This window comes from Pseudophryne corroboree, chromosome 9 (assembly GCF_028390025.1).
Source record: "Pseudophryne corroboree isolate aPseCor3 chromosome 9, aPseCor3.hap2, whole genome shotgun sequence".
In the NCBI taxonomy this organism is placed as follows: Eukaryota; Metazoa; Chordata; class Amphibia; order Anura; family Myobatrachidae; genus Pseudophryne; species Pseudophryne corroboree.
The window spans coordinates 24,467,446-24,480,990 of record NC_086452.1 but is presented as its reverse complement, the minus strand read 5'-3'; the positions used below and the strand labels follow the sequence as shown (position 1 = coordinate 24,480,990).

The 13,545-nt window shown below is 48.2% G+C and overlaps 1 protein-coding gene across 3 annotated transcripts in view; it reads right to left on the bottom strand.

The window, feature by feature from the left end:
* Positions 1 to 13,545, bottom strand: part of ERICH3 (glutamate rich 3) — a 205,718-nt gene that overhangs the window by 88,620 nt on the left and 103,553 nt on the right. For all 3 annotated transcript variants that reach the window (XM_063939078.1, XM_063939079.1, XM_063939080.1), the window contains exon 6: positions 1,816 to 1,977. In XM_063939078.1, the coding sequence (XP_063795148.1) occupies positions 1,816 to 1,977 (162 nt within the window). The remainder of the gene's footprint in view (positions 1 to 1,815; positions 1,978 to 13,545) is intronic.

Below are 13,545 nucleotides of genomic sequence, written 5' to 3'. Positions count from 1 at the left end.
ACCGCACTGTACTGTGTCTGCTGCTAATATATAGACTGGTTGATAAAGAGATAGTATACTCGTAACTAGTATGTATGTATAAAGAAAGAAAAAAAAAACACGGTTAGGTGGTATATACAATTATGGACGGGCTGCCGAGTGCCGACACAGAGGTAGCCACAGCCGTGAACTACCGCACTGTACTGTGTCTGCTGCTAATATATAAACTGGTTGATAAAGAGATAGTATACTCGTAACTAGTATGTATGTATAAAGAAAGAAAAAAAAACCACGGTTAGGTGGTATATACAATTATGGACGGGCTGCCGAGTGCCGACACAGAGGTAGCCACAGCCGTGAACTACCGCACTGTACTGTGTCTGCTGCTAATATATAGACTGGTTGATAAAGAGATAGTATACTCGTAACTAGTATGTATGTATAAAGAAAGAAAAAAAACCACGGTTAGGTGGTATATACAATTATGGACGGGCTGCAGAGTGCCGACACAGAGGTAGCCACAGCCGTGAACTACCGCACTGTACTGTGTCTGCTGCTAATATAGACTGGTTGATAAAGAGATAGTATACTCGTAACTAGTATGTATGTATAAAGAAAGAAAAAAAAACCACGGTTAGGTGGTATATACAATTATGGACGGGCTGCCGAGTGCCGACACAGAGGTAGCCACAGCCGTGAACTACCGCACTGTACTGTGTCTGCTGCTAATATAGACTGGTTGATAAAGAGATAGTATACTCGTAACTAGTATGACTATAAAGAAAGAAAAAAAAACCACGGTTAGGTGGTATATACAATTATGGACGGGCTGCCGAGTGCCGACACAGAGGTAGCCACAGCCGTGAACTACCGCACTGTACTGTGTCTGCTGCTAATATAGACTGGTTGATAAAGAGATAGTATACTACTAATATTATATATACTGGTGGTCAGGTCACTGGTCACTAGTCACACTGGCAGTGGCACTCCTGCAGCAAAAGTGTGCACTGTTTAATTTTAATATAATATTATGTACTCCTGGCTCCTGCTATAACCTATAACTGGCACTGCAGTGCTCCCCAGTCTCCCCCACAATTATAAGCTGTGTGAGCTGAGCACAGTCAGATATATATATATACATTGATGCAGCACACTGGGCTGAGCAGTGCACACAGATATGGTATGTGACTGAGTCACTGTGTGTATCGTTTTTTTCAGGCAGAGAACGGATATATTAAATAAAACAAACAACTGCACTGTCTGGTGGTCACTGTGGTCGTCAGTCACTAAACTCTGCACTCTCTTCTACAGTATCACAGCCTCAGGTCAATCTCTCTCTCTCTCTCAACCCTAATCTAAATGGAGAGGACGCCAGCCACGTCCTCTCCCTATCAATCTCAATGCACGTGTGAAAATGGCGGCGACGCGCGGCTCCTTATATAGAATCCGAGTCTCGCGATAGAATCCGAGCCTCGCGAGAATCCGACAGCGTCATGATGACGTTCGGGCGCGCTCGGGTTAACCGAGCAAGGCGGGAAGATCCGAGTCGCTCGGACCCGTGAAAAAAAACATGAAGTTCGGGCGGGTTCGGATTCAGAGAAACCGAACCCGCTCATCTCTAATATATACATATATATATATATATATACATACACACACACTATTCCCTGCTGAGTGTGCACTACTTTTAAAAATATTAATACTTTTAGAATTATGTTACATTTTTCCCACCGCTATATTTTCTTCCTCTGCGTATGAGTGTCTGGTCCAGCAAAATATCTTTGAAATAAACAATGTAAGACAAATCACAGCAGTTCTTTCATTAGTTACTCTCACCACGCTGGTGAATCGAGGGTCTTCCTCATTGAAGAAGTAATTTTGCCGTGGAGCCGTGGACATTTTTGGTACATTCCCGGATGAAGAGTATACCGGTAGAGGCTCTAGCCGTGCCGGGCGCTGCATAAGGCTTGGTGCAGTCTTTGGTCGGGGTGTAGAACACTGCGGGATATAAAAAAAAAAAAATTTGAAATTATCTTTTATAACTTAACTCCAACATTTTAGAACGTAACACACACAGGCACATGCAGAAAAGCTGGAATACGGTTAATGATAGAGGGCCTGATACGCTTGGAGTCGTGGGAAGTGGGTATGCGTGCACTGCCAGTGGGCATGCAGTTGTAGTGTAAGTACAATAAGGTTGTTTTGTGGGTGTGTAATTGCAAAGTGCAACTAAAGGCCCCCATACATCAGCAATCACAAATAAACAATTAGCAGATTCTGAGATTCCCCAATCCACCAATCTGCGCCCATACATTACAGATGTTGGGGCCAATTCAGTAAGGATTGTAAAAATTACAAATATGCAAAAATTGCGAACAATCGTAAAATTGCGAAAGGACGCCCAAATGGAAAAACTGCAACCCTAATTTAATGTTACAAAAAGAAGGCGGGCTTGTGAAATGTGCAAATATTGCGAAGACCTAAAAAATACGCATTATTTGCGTATAAATTTACAATTTTACGCATTTTTTTGCTTACATGTTTCTGATGTTGCAATTTTTTCAAACAACTGTGTTTTATTTTAACCTCAAATATTGCACTTCCTACTTTCCGGGCCCAAAAAAATAAAAATGGTGTTGCTGTTCTTGAACATATGTTTGTGTGTGTAGCGATATAAAAAATAAGAATTTACTCACTGGTAATTCTATTTCTCGTAGTCCGTAGTGGATGCTGGGAACTCCGTAAGGACCATGGGGAATAGACGGGCTCCGCAGGAGACTGGGCACTCTAAAGAAAGATTTAGGACTATCTGGTGTGCACTGGCTCCTCCCCCTATGACCCTCCTCCAAGCCTCAGTTAGGACACTGTGCCCGGAAGAGCTGACACAATAAGGAAGGATTTTGAATCCCGGGTAAGACTCATACCAGCCACACCAATCACACCATATAACTCGTGATAGGAACCCCGGTTAACAGTATGATAACAGTGGAGCCTCTGAATAGATGGCTCGCACAACAACCCGATTTTTGTAACAATAACTATTTACAAGTATTGCAGACAATCCGCACTTGGGATGGGCGCCCAGCATCCACTACGGACTACGAGAAATAGAATTACCGGTGAGTAAATTCTTATTTTCTCTGACGTCCTAGTGGATGCTGGGAACTCCGTAAGGACCATGGGGATTATACCAAAGCTTCCAAACGGGCGGGAGAGTGTGGATGACTCTGCAGCACCGAATGAGAGAACTCCAGGTCCTCCTCAGTCAGGGTATCAAATTTATAAAATTTTGCAAACGTGTCTGCCCCTGACCAAGTAGCAGCTCGGCAAAGTTGTAAAGCCGAGACCCCTCGGGCAGCTGCCCAAGATGAGCCCACCTTCCTCGTGGAATGGGCCTTAACAGATTTAGGCTGCGGAAGTGCCACCGCAGAATGCGCCAGCTGAATAGTGCTACAAATCCAGCGCGCGATAGTCTGCTTAGAAGCAGGAGCACCTAGCTTGTTGGGTGCATAGAGAATAAACAGCGAGTCAGTTTTCCTGACTCCAGCCGTCCTAGAAACATAAAGTTTCAGGGCCCTGACTATGTCCATTAACTTGGAATCCTCCAAATCCCTAGTAGCCGCAGGCACCACAATAGGTTGGTTCAAGTGAAAAGCTGATACCACCTTCGGGAGAAACTGAGGACGAGTCCTCAACTCTGCCCTATCCATATGGAAAATCAGATAAGGGCTTGTACAGGACAAAGCCGCCAATTCTGACACACGTCTGGCCGAAGCCAGAGCCAACAGCATAACCACTTTCCACGTGAGATATTTCAAATCCACCGTCTTAAGTGGCTCAAACCAATGTGATTCCAGGAACTCCAGAACCACATTGAGATCCCAAGGTGCCACTGGGGCACAAAAGGAGTCCCTTGACAAAAGTCTGAACTTCAGGCAGTGAAGCCAGTTCTTTCTGGAAGAAAATCGACAGGGCCGAGATCTGGACCTTAATGGACCCCAATTTGAGGCCCAACGACACCCCTGCTTGCAGGAAATGCAGGAATCGACCCAGGTGAAATTCCTCCGTTGGGGCCTTCTTGGCCTCACACCAAGCAACATACTTCCGCCAAATGCGGTGATAATGTTTTGCGGTGACATCCTTCCTGGCTTTGATCAGGGTAGGGATGACTTCCTCCGGAATGCCCTTTTCCTTTAGGATCCGGTGTTCAAACCGCCATGCCGTCAAACGTAGCCTCGGTAAGTCTTGGAACAGACAGGGTCCCTGCTGCAGCAGGTCTTGTCTGAGCGGCAGAAGCCAAGGGTCCTCTGCAAGTATCTCTTGAAGTTCCGGGTACCAAGCTCTTCTTGGCCAATCCGGAACCACGAGTATAGTTTTCACTCCTCGCCTTTTTATTATTCTCAGTACCTTGGGTATGAGAGGCAGAGGAGGAAACACATAAACCGACTGGTACACCCACGGTGTCACTATAGCGTCCACAGCGATCGCCTGAGGGTCCCTTGACCTGGCGCAATATCGTATAAGCTTTGAGACGGGACGCCATCATCCACCTGTGGTCTTTCCCAACGGTTTACCAGCATTTGGAAGACTTCTGGAGGAAGACTCCATTCTCCCGGGTGAAGGTCGCGTCTGCTGAGGAAGTCTGCTTCCCAGTTGACCACTCCCGGAATGAACACTGCTGTCAGTGTTAACACATGATTCTCTGCCCATCTGAGAATCCTTGTGGCTTCTGCCATTGCCCTCCTGCTTCTTGTGCCGCCCTGTCTGTTTACATGGGCGACCGCCGTGATGTTGTCTGATTGGATCAGTATCGGCCGGTTCTGAAGCAGGGGCCTGGCTTGGCTTAGGGCATTGTAAATGGCCCTTAGCTCCAGAATATTTATGTGAAGCGAAATTTCCTGATTTGACCACAGTCCTTGGAAATTTCTTCCCTGTGTGACTGCACCCCAGCCCCGAAGGCTGGCATCCGTGGTCACCAGGACCCAGTCCTGAATTCCGAATCTGCGGCCCTCTAGTAGATGAGCCCTCTGCAGCCACCACAGCAGCGACACCCTTGTTCTTGCCGACAGGGTTATCCGCTGTTGCATCTGGAGATGGGACCCGGACCATTTGTCCAACAGGTCCCACTGGAAAGTCCTTGCGTGGAACCTTCCGAATGGAATTGCTTCGTATGAAGCTACCATTTTTCCCAGGACTCGTGTGCATTGATGTATCGACACCAGTCCCGGTTTTAGGATGTCTCTGACTAGAGATCACAATTCCTCGGCTTTTTCCACTGGAAGAAACCCTCTTTTCTGGTCTGTGTCCAGAAGCATTCCCAGGAACAGAAGACGTGTCGTCGGGACCAGCTGTGACTTTGGAATATTGAGAATCCAGCCGTGCTGTTGTAGCACTTCCCGAGAAAGTGCTACCCCCACTACCAACTGTTCCTTGGACCTCGCCTTTATCAGGAGATCGTCCAAGTACGGGATAATTAAAACTCCCTTCTTGCGAAGGAGTATCATCATTTCGGTCATTACCCTGGTAAAGACCCTCGGTGCCGTGGATAAACCAACGGCAGCGTCTGGAACTGATAGTGACAGTCCTGTACCACAACTCTGAGGTACCCCTGGTGAGGAGGGTAAATGGGGACATGCAGGTAAGCATCCTTGATGTCCCGAGAGACCCTGTAATCCCCCTCGTCCAGGTTCGCAATAATCGCCCTGAGCGATTCCATCTTGAACTTGAATCTTTTGTTATATGTGTTCAAGGATTGTAAATTTAAGATGGGTCTCACCGAACCGGCCGGTTTCGGTACCACAAACATTGTGGAATAGTAACCCTTTTCCTGTTGAAGGAGGGGTACCTTGATAATCACTTGCAGTGAATACAGTTTTTGGATAGCCACCAACACTGCCTCCCTGGCATAGGGAGTTGCCGGTAAGGCAGATTTTAGGAAACGGCGGGGGGGAGACGTCTCGAATTCCAGCCTGTACCTCTGAGATACTGTTTGAAGAACCCAGGGATCCACCTGTGAGAGAGCCCACTGTGCGCTGAAATTTCTGAGACGGGCCCCCACCCTACCCGGGTCCGCCTGAGCAGCCCCAGCGTCATGCTGTGGACTTACCGGACACAGGGGAGGACTTCTGCTCCCGGGAACTAGCTGTGTGCTGCAGCTTTTTCCCTCTACCTTTTCCTCTTGGCAGAAAAGATGAGCCTCTAGCCCTCTATTTTTCTGGGGCCGAAGGGACTGTACCTGATAATACAGTGCTTACTTTTGCTGTGGGGTAGCTTGTGGCAAAAGTTTTAATTTCCCAGCCGTAGCTGTGGAAACGAGGTCTGAAAGACCATCCCCAAACAGTTCCACCCCCTTCTAGGGCAAACTGCCATGTGCCGTTTTGAACCGGCATCGCCCGACCATTGCCGAGTCCATAACCCCCGTCTGGCGGCAATGGTTTTACATAGCGCTTATTAGTGATGCCAGTCGGCAAATATCCCTCTGTGCATCACGCATGTATAAGACGGCGTCTTTTATATGCTCTATTTTCAGCAAAATATTGTCCCTATCTATAGTATAAATATTATCCGACAGGGAATCTGACCACGCAGCTGCCGCACTGCACATCCATGCCGAGGCAGTAGCAGGTCTCAATATAATGCCCGTGTGTGTGTATATAGCTTTAAGGGTAGTTTTCTGCTTTCTATCAGCAGGTCCTTCAGGGCGGCCGTATCCGTGACGGTAGTGCCACCTTTTTTAATAAGCGTGTAACCGCTTTATCTACCCTAGGGGTTATTTCCCAACGTGACCTATCCTCTGGCGGAAAAGGGTACGCTGCTTAGAAATGATCAATTTCTTATCGGGGGAAGTCCACGCTTCCTCACACACCTCATATCAATTCCTCAGATGCAGGAAAACTACTGGTAGTTTTCTGTCACCAAACATAATACCCTTTTTTTGTGGTATCTGGGGTATTATCAGAAATGTGTAATACATTTTTCATTGCCTCAATCATGTAACGGGTGGCCCTATTGGAAGGTACACTAGTCTCATAGTCGTTGACACTGGAGTCGGTATCCGTGTCAACATCTGTGTCTGCCATCTGAGGTAGCGGGCGTTTTAGAGCCCCTGATGACATGTGAGACGCTTGGACAGGCACAAGCTGAGCAGCCGGCTGTCCTATGTCGTCAAACCTTTTATGTAAGGAGTTGACACTGTCACGTAATTCCTTCCATAAGTCCATCCACACCGGTGTCGACCCCGCAGGGGGTGACATCCCATTCACAGGCATTTGCTCCGCCTCCACATCATTATCCTCATAATACATGTCGACACAGCAGTACCGACACACAGCACACACACAGGGAATGCTCTGACAGAGGACAGGACCCCACAAAGCCCTTTGGGGAGACAGAGGGAGAGTATGCCAGCACACACCAGAGCGCTATATATCACAGGGATATCACCTATAGAGAGTGTTTTCCCTTATAGCTGCATAATATATTTATATACTGCGCCTAATTTGTGCCCCCCCCCCCTCCCCCTCTCTTTTTAACCCTTTTCTGTAGTGCAGGACTGCAGGGGAGAGCCAGGGAGCGATCCCTCCAGCAGAGCTGTGAGGGAAAATGGCGCCAGTGTGCTGAGGGAGATGGCTCCGCCCCTTTTCCGGCGGGCTTTCTCCCGCTATTGTAAAAGTTCTGGCAGGGGTTAATAAACACCTATATAGTCCCTGGGGCTATATATGGTGTCAGTTCGCCAGCCAAGGTGTTAATATTGCTGCTCAGGGCGCCCCCCCCCCCAGCGCCCTGCACCCATCAGTGACCACAGTATGTGGTGTGCATGAGGAGCAATGGCGCACAGCTGCAGTGCTGTGCGCTACCTTGGAGAAGACAGAAGTCTTCAGCCGCCGATTTTCCGGACCACCTTCTTGCTTCTGGCTCTGTAAGGGGGACGGCGGCGCGGCTCCGGGAACGGACGACGAGGTCGGGTCCTGTGTTCGATCCCTCTGGAGCTAATGGTGTCCAGTAGCCTAAGAAGCCCAAGCTACCACCACTTAGGTAGGTTCGCTTCTTCTCCCCTTAGTCCCTCGGTGCAGTGAGCCTGTTGCCAGCAGGTCTCACTGAAAATAAAAAACCTAACATATACTTTCTTCCTAGGAGCTCAGGAGAGCCCCTAGTGTGCATCCAGCTCAGCCAGGCACAGAAATCTAACTGGGGCTTGGAGGAGGGTCATAGGGGGGGGAGCCAGTGCACACCAGATAGTCCTAAATCTTTCTTTAGAGTGCCCAGTCTCCTGCGGAGCCCGTCTATTCCCCATGGTCCTTACAGAGTTCCCAGCATCCACTAGGACGTCAGAGAAATGACAAAAATAAATAAAATAACCAAATGTATGTGGGTATGTTTTGTTAACAAAAAACGTGTTGTTGCTTAAAAAGCATTAAAAAAAACTGTTATGAAGCTAAAAGACATTGGCCCTCATTCCGAGTTGATCGCTCGCAAGGCGAATTTAGCAGAGTTGCTCACGCTAAGCCTACGCCTACTGGGAGTGTATCTTAGCTTCTTAAAATTGCGACCGATGTATTCGCAATATTGCGATTTCAAACTACTTAGCAGTTTCAGAGTAGCTTCAGACTTACTCGGCATCTGCGATCAGTTCAGTGCTTGTCGTTCCTGGTTTGACGTCATAAACACACCCAGCGTTCGCCCAGACACTCCCCCGTTTTTCCGGCCACTCCTGCGTTTTTTCCGGAAACGGTAGCGTTTTTATCCACACGCCCCGAAAACGCCGTGTTTCCGCCCAGTAACACCCATTTCCTGTCAATCACACTACGTTCGCCGGAGCGAAGAAAAAGCCGTGAGTAAAAATACTATCTTCATTGTAAAATTACTTGGCGCAGTCGCAGTGCGAATATTGCGCATGCGTACTAAGCGGAATTTCACTGCGATGCGATGAAAATTACCGAGCGAACGACTCGGAATGAGGGCCATTAAGCCATACTTGCCTACCTGACCCTCTCCATGAGGGAGAAAATGCTCTGTTCCTGGACTTTCCTGGTAATGTATGATTGCCATCACCTGTGGTGAGCTAGGTAATTGATAAGAAAGGTGTTTCACCACAGGTGATGGCAATCATACATTACCAGGAAAGTCCAGGAACAGAGCATTTTCTCCCTCATGGAGAGCGTCAGGTAGGCAAGTATGCATTAAGCAGATCCTACAAAACAAAATGCTTGGAAATGTTAATTAATGTTTGCTTTTAAAAAATAGTGCGGTTGTCAAACCTCGATTGTTCATAAGTGTAAAAACAATTAGGTTCCTAACATATATTTTACAGTATAAAGAAACATGTGTTACAGAGTTTAAAGCTCCCTTACATGTTTAGAAGTTACAATTAGAGATGTGCACTTGAAATTTTTCGGGTTTTGTGTTTTGGTTTTGGGTTCGGTCCCGCGGCCGTGTTTTGGGTTCGACCGCGTTTTGGCAAAACCTCACCGAATTTTTTTTGTCGGATTCGGGTGTGTTTTGGATTCGGGTGTTTTTTTCAAAAAACCCTAAAAAACAGCTTAAATCATAGAATTTGGGGGTCATTTTGATCCCAAAGTATATTAACCTCAAAAACCATAATTTCCACTCATTTTCAGTCTATTCTGAATACCTCACACATCACAATATTATTTTTAGTCCTAAAATTTGCACCGAGGTCGCTGGGTGACTAAGCTAAGCGACCCTAGTGGCCGACACAAACACCTGGCCCATCTAGGAGTGGCACTGCAGTGTCACGCAGGATGGCCCTTCCAAAAAACACTCCCCAAACAGCACATGACGCAAAGAAGAAAAAAAGAGGCGCAATGAGGTAGCTGTGTGAGTAAGCTAAGCGACCCTAGTGGCCGACACAAACATCTGGCCCATCTAGGAGTGGCACTGCAGTGTCACGCAGGATGGCCCTTCCAAAAAACACTCCCCAAACAGCACATGACGCAAAGAAGAAAAAAAGAGGCGCAATGAGGTAGCTGTGTGAGTAAGATAAGCGACCCTAGTGGCCGACACAAACACCTGGCCCATCTAGGAGTGGCACTGCAGTGTCACGCAGGATGGCCCTTCCAAAAAACACTCCCCAAACAGCACATGACGCAAAGAAGAAAAAAAGAGGCGCAATGAGGTAGCTGTGTGAGTAAGATAAGCGACCCTAGTGGCCGACACAAACACCTGGCCCATCTAGGAGTGGCACTGCAGTGTCACGCAGGATGGCCCTTCCAAAAAACACTCCCCAAACAGCACATGACGCAAAGAAGAAAAAAAGAGGCGCAATGAGGTAGCTGTGTGAGTAAGATAAGCGACCCTGGTGGCCGACACAAACACCTGGCCCATCTAGGAGTGGCACTGCAGTGTCACGCAGGATGGCCCTTCCAAAAAACACTCCCCAAACAGCACATGACGCAAAGAAGAAAAAAAGAGGCGCAATGAGGTAGCTGTGTGAGTAAGATAAGCGACCCTAGTGGCCGACACAAACACCTGGCCATCTAGGAGTGGCACTGCAGTGTCACGCAGGATGGCCCTTCCAAAAAACACTCCCCAAACAGCACATGACGCAAAGAAGAAAAAAAGAGGCGCAATGAGGTAGCTGTGTGAGTAAGCTAAGCGACCCTAGTGGCCGACACAAACACCGGGCCCATCTAGGAGTGGCACTGCAGTGTCACGCAGGATGGCCCTTCCAAAAAACACTCCCAAACAGCACATGACACAAAGAAGAAAAAAAGAGGCGCAATGAGGTAGCTGTGTGAGTAAGATAAGCGACCCTAGTGGCCGACACAAACACCTGGCCCATCTAGGAGTGGCACTGCAGTGTCACGCAGGATGGCCCTTCCAAAAAACACTCCCCAAACAGCACATGACGCAAAGAAAAATGAAAGAAAAAAGAGGTGCAAGATGGAATTGTCCTTGGGCCCTCCCACCCACCCTTATGTTGTATAAACAGGACATGCACACTTTAACCAACCCATCATTTCAGTGACAGGGTCTGCCACACGACTGAGACTGAAATGACGGGTTGGTTTGGACCCCCACCGAAAAAGAAGCAATTAATCTCTCCTTGCACAAACTGGCTCTACAGAGGCAAGATGTCCACCTCATCATCATCCTCCGATATATCACCGTGTACATCCCGCTCCTCACAGATTATCAATTCGTCCCCACTGGAATCCACCATCTCAGATCCCTGTGTACTTTGTGGAGGCAATTGCTGCTGGTCAATGTCTCCACGGAGGAATTGATTATAATTCATTTTAATGAACATCATCTTCTCCACATTTTCTGGAAGTAACCTCGTACGCCGATTGCTGACAAGGTGAGCGGCGGCACTAAACACTCTTTCGGAGTACACACTTGTGGGAGGGCAACTTAGGTAGAATAAAGCCAGTTTGTGCAAGGGCCTCCAAATTGCCTCTTTTTCCTGCCAGTATAAGTACGGACTGTCTGACGTGCCTACTTGGATGCGGTCACTCATATAATCCTCCACCATTCTTTCAATGGTGAGAGAATCATATGCAGTGACAGTAGACGACATGTCCGTAATCGTTGTCAGGTCCTTCAGTCCGGACCAGATGTCAGCATCAGCAGTCGCTCCAGACTGCCCTGCATTACCGCCAGCGGGTGGGCTCGGAATTCTGAGCCTTTTCCTCGCACCCCCAGTTGCGGGAGAATGTGAAGGAGGAGATGTTGACAGGTCGCGTTCCGCTTGACTTGACAATTTTCTCACCAGCAGGTCTTTGAACCCCAGCAGACTTGTGTCTGCCGGAAAGAGAGATCCAAGGTAGGTTTTAAATCTAGGATCGAGCACGGTGGCCGAAATGTAGTGCTCTGATTTCAACAGATTGACCACCCGTGAATCCTTGTTAAGCGAATTAAGGGCTCCATCCACAAGTCCCACATGCCTAGCGGAATCGCTCCCTTTTAGCTCCTCCTTCAATGCCTCCAGCTTCTTCTGCAAAAGCCTGATGAGGGGAATGACCTGACTCAGGCTGGCAGTGTCTGAACTGACTTCACGTGTGGCAAGTTCAAAAGGTTGCAGAACCTTGCACAACGTTGAAATCATTCTCCACTGCGCTTGAGACAGGTACATTCCACCTCCTATATCGTGCTCAATTGTATAGGCTTGAATGGCCTTTTGCTGCTCCTCCAATCTCTGAAGCATATAGAGGGTTGAATTCCACCTCGTTACCACTTCTTGCTTCAGATGATGGCAGGGCAGGTTCAGGCGTTTTTGGTGGTGCTCCAGTCTTCTGTACGTGGTGCCTGTACGCCGAAAGTGTCCCGCAATTCTTCTGGCCACCGACAGCATCTCTTGCACGCCCCTGTCGTTTTTTAAAAAATTCTGCACCACCAAATTCAAGGTATGTGCAAAACATGGGACGTGCTGGAATTTGCCCATATTTAATGCACACACAATATTGCTGGCGTTGTCCGATGCCACAAATCCACAGGAGAGTCCAATTGGGGTAAGCCATTCCGCGATGATCTTCCTCAGTTGCCGTAAGAGGTTTTCAGCTGTGTGCGTATTCTGGAAACCGGTGATACAAAGCGTAGCCTGCCTAGGAAAGAGTTGGCGTTTGCGAGATGCTGCTACTGGTGCCGCCGCTGCTGTTCTTGCGGCGGGAGTCCATACATCTACCCAGTGGGCTGTCACAGTCATATAGTCCTGACCCTGCCCTGCTCCACTTGTCCACATGTCCGTGGTTAAGTGGACATTGGGTACAACTGCATTTTTTAGGACACTGGTGAGTCTTTTTCTGACGTCCGTGTACATTCTCGGTATCGCCTGCCTAGAGAAGTGGAACCTAGATGGTATTTGGTAACGGGGGCACACTACCTCAAGAAATTGTCTAGTTCCCTGTGAACTAACGGCGGATACCGGACGCACGTCTAACACCAACATAGTTGTCAAGGCCTCAGTTATCCGCTTTGCAACAGGATGACTGCTGTGATATTTCATCTTCCTCGCAAAGGACTGTTGGACAGTCAATTGCTTGGTGGAAGTAGTAAAAGTGGGCTTACGACTTCCCCTCTGGGATGACCATCGACTCCCAGCAGCAACAACAGCAGCGCCAGCAGCAGTAGGCGTTACACGCAAGGATGCATCGGAGGAATCCCAGGCAGGAGAGGACTCGTCAGAATTGCCAGTGACGTGGCCTGCAGGACTATTGGCATTCCTGGGGAAGGAGGAAATTGACACTGAGGGAGTTGGTGGGGTGGTTTGCGTGAGCTTGGTTACAAGAGGAAGGGATTTACTGGTCAGTGGACTGCTTCCGCTGTCGCCCAAAGTTTTTGAACTTGTCACTGACTTATTATGAATGCGCTGCAGGTGACGTATAAGGGAGGATGTTCCGAGGTGGTTAACGTCCTTACCCCTACTTATTACAGCTTGACAAAGGCAACACACGGCTTGACAAATGTTGTCCGCATCTCTGGTGAAATACTTCCACACCGAAGAGCTGTTTTTTTGGTATTTTCACCAGGCATGTCAACGGCCCTATTCCTCCCACGGACAACAGGTGTCTCCCCGGGTGCCTGACTTAAACAAACCACCTCACCATC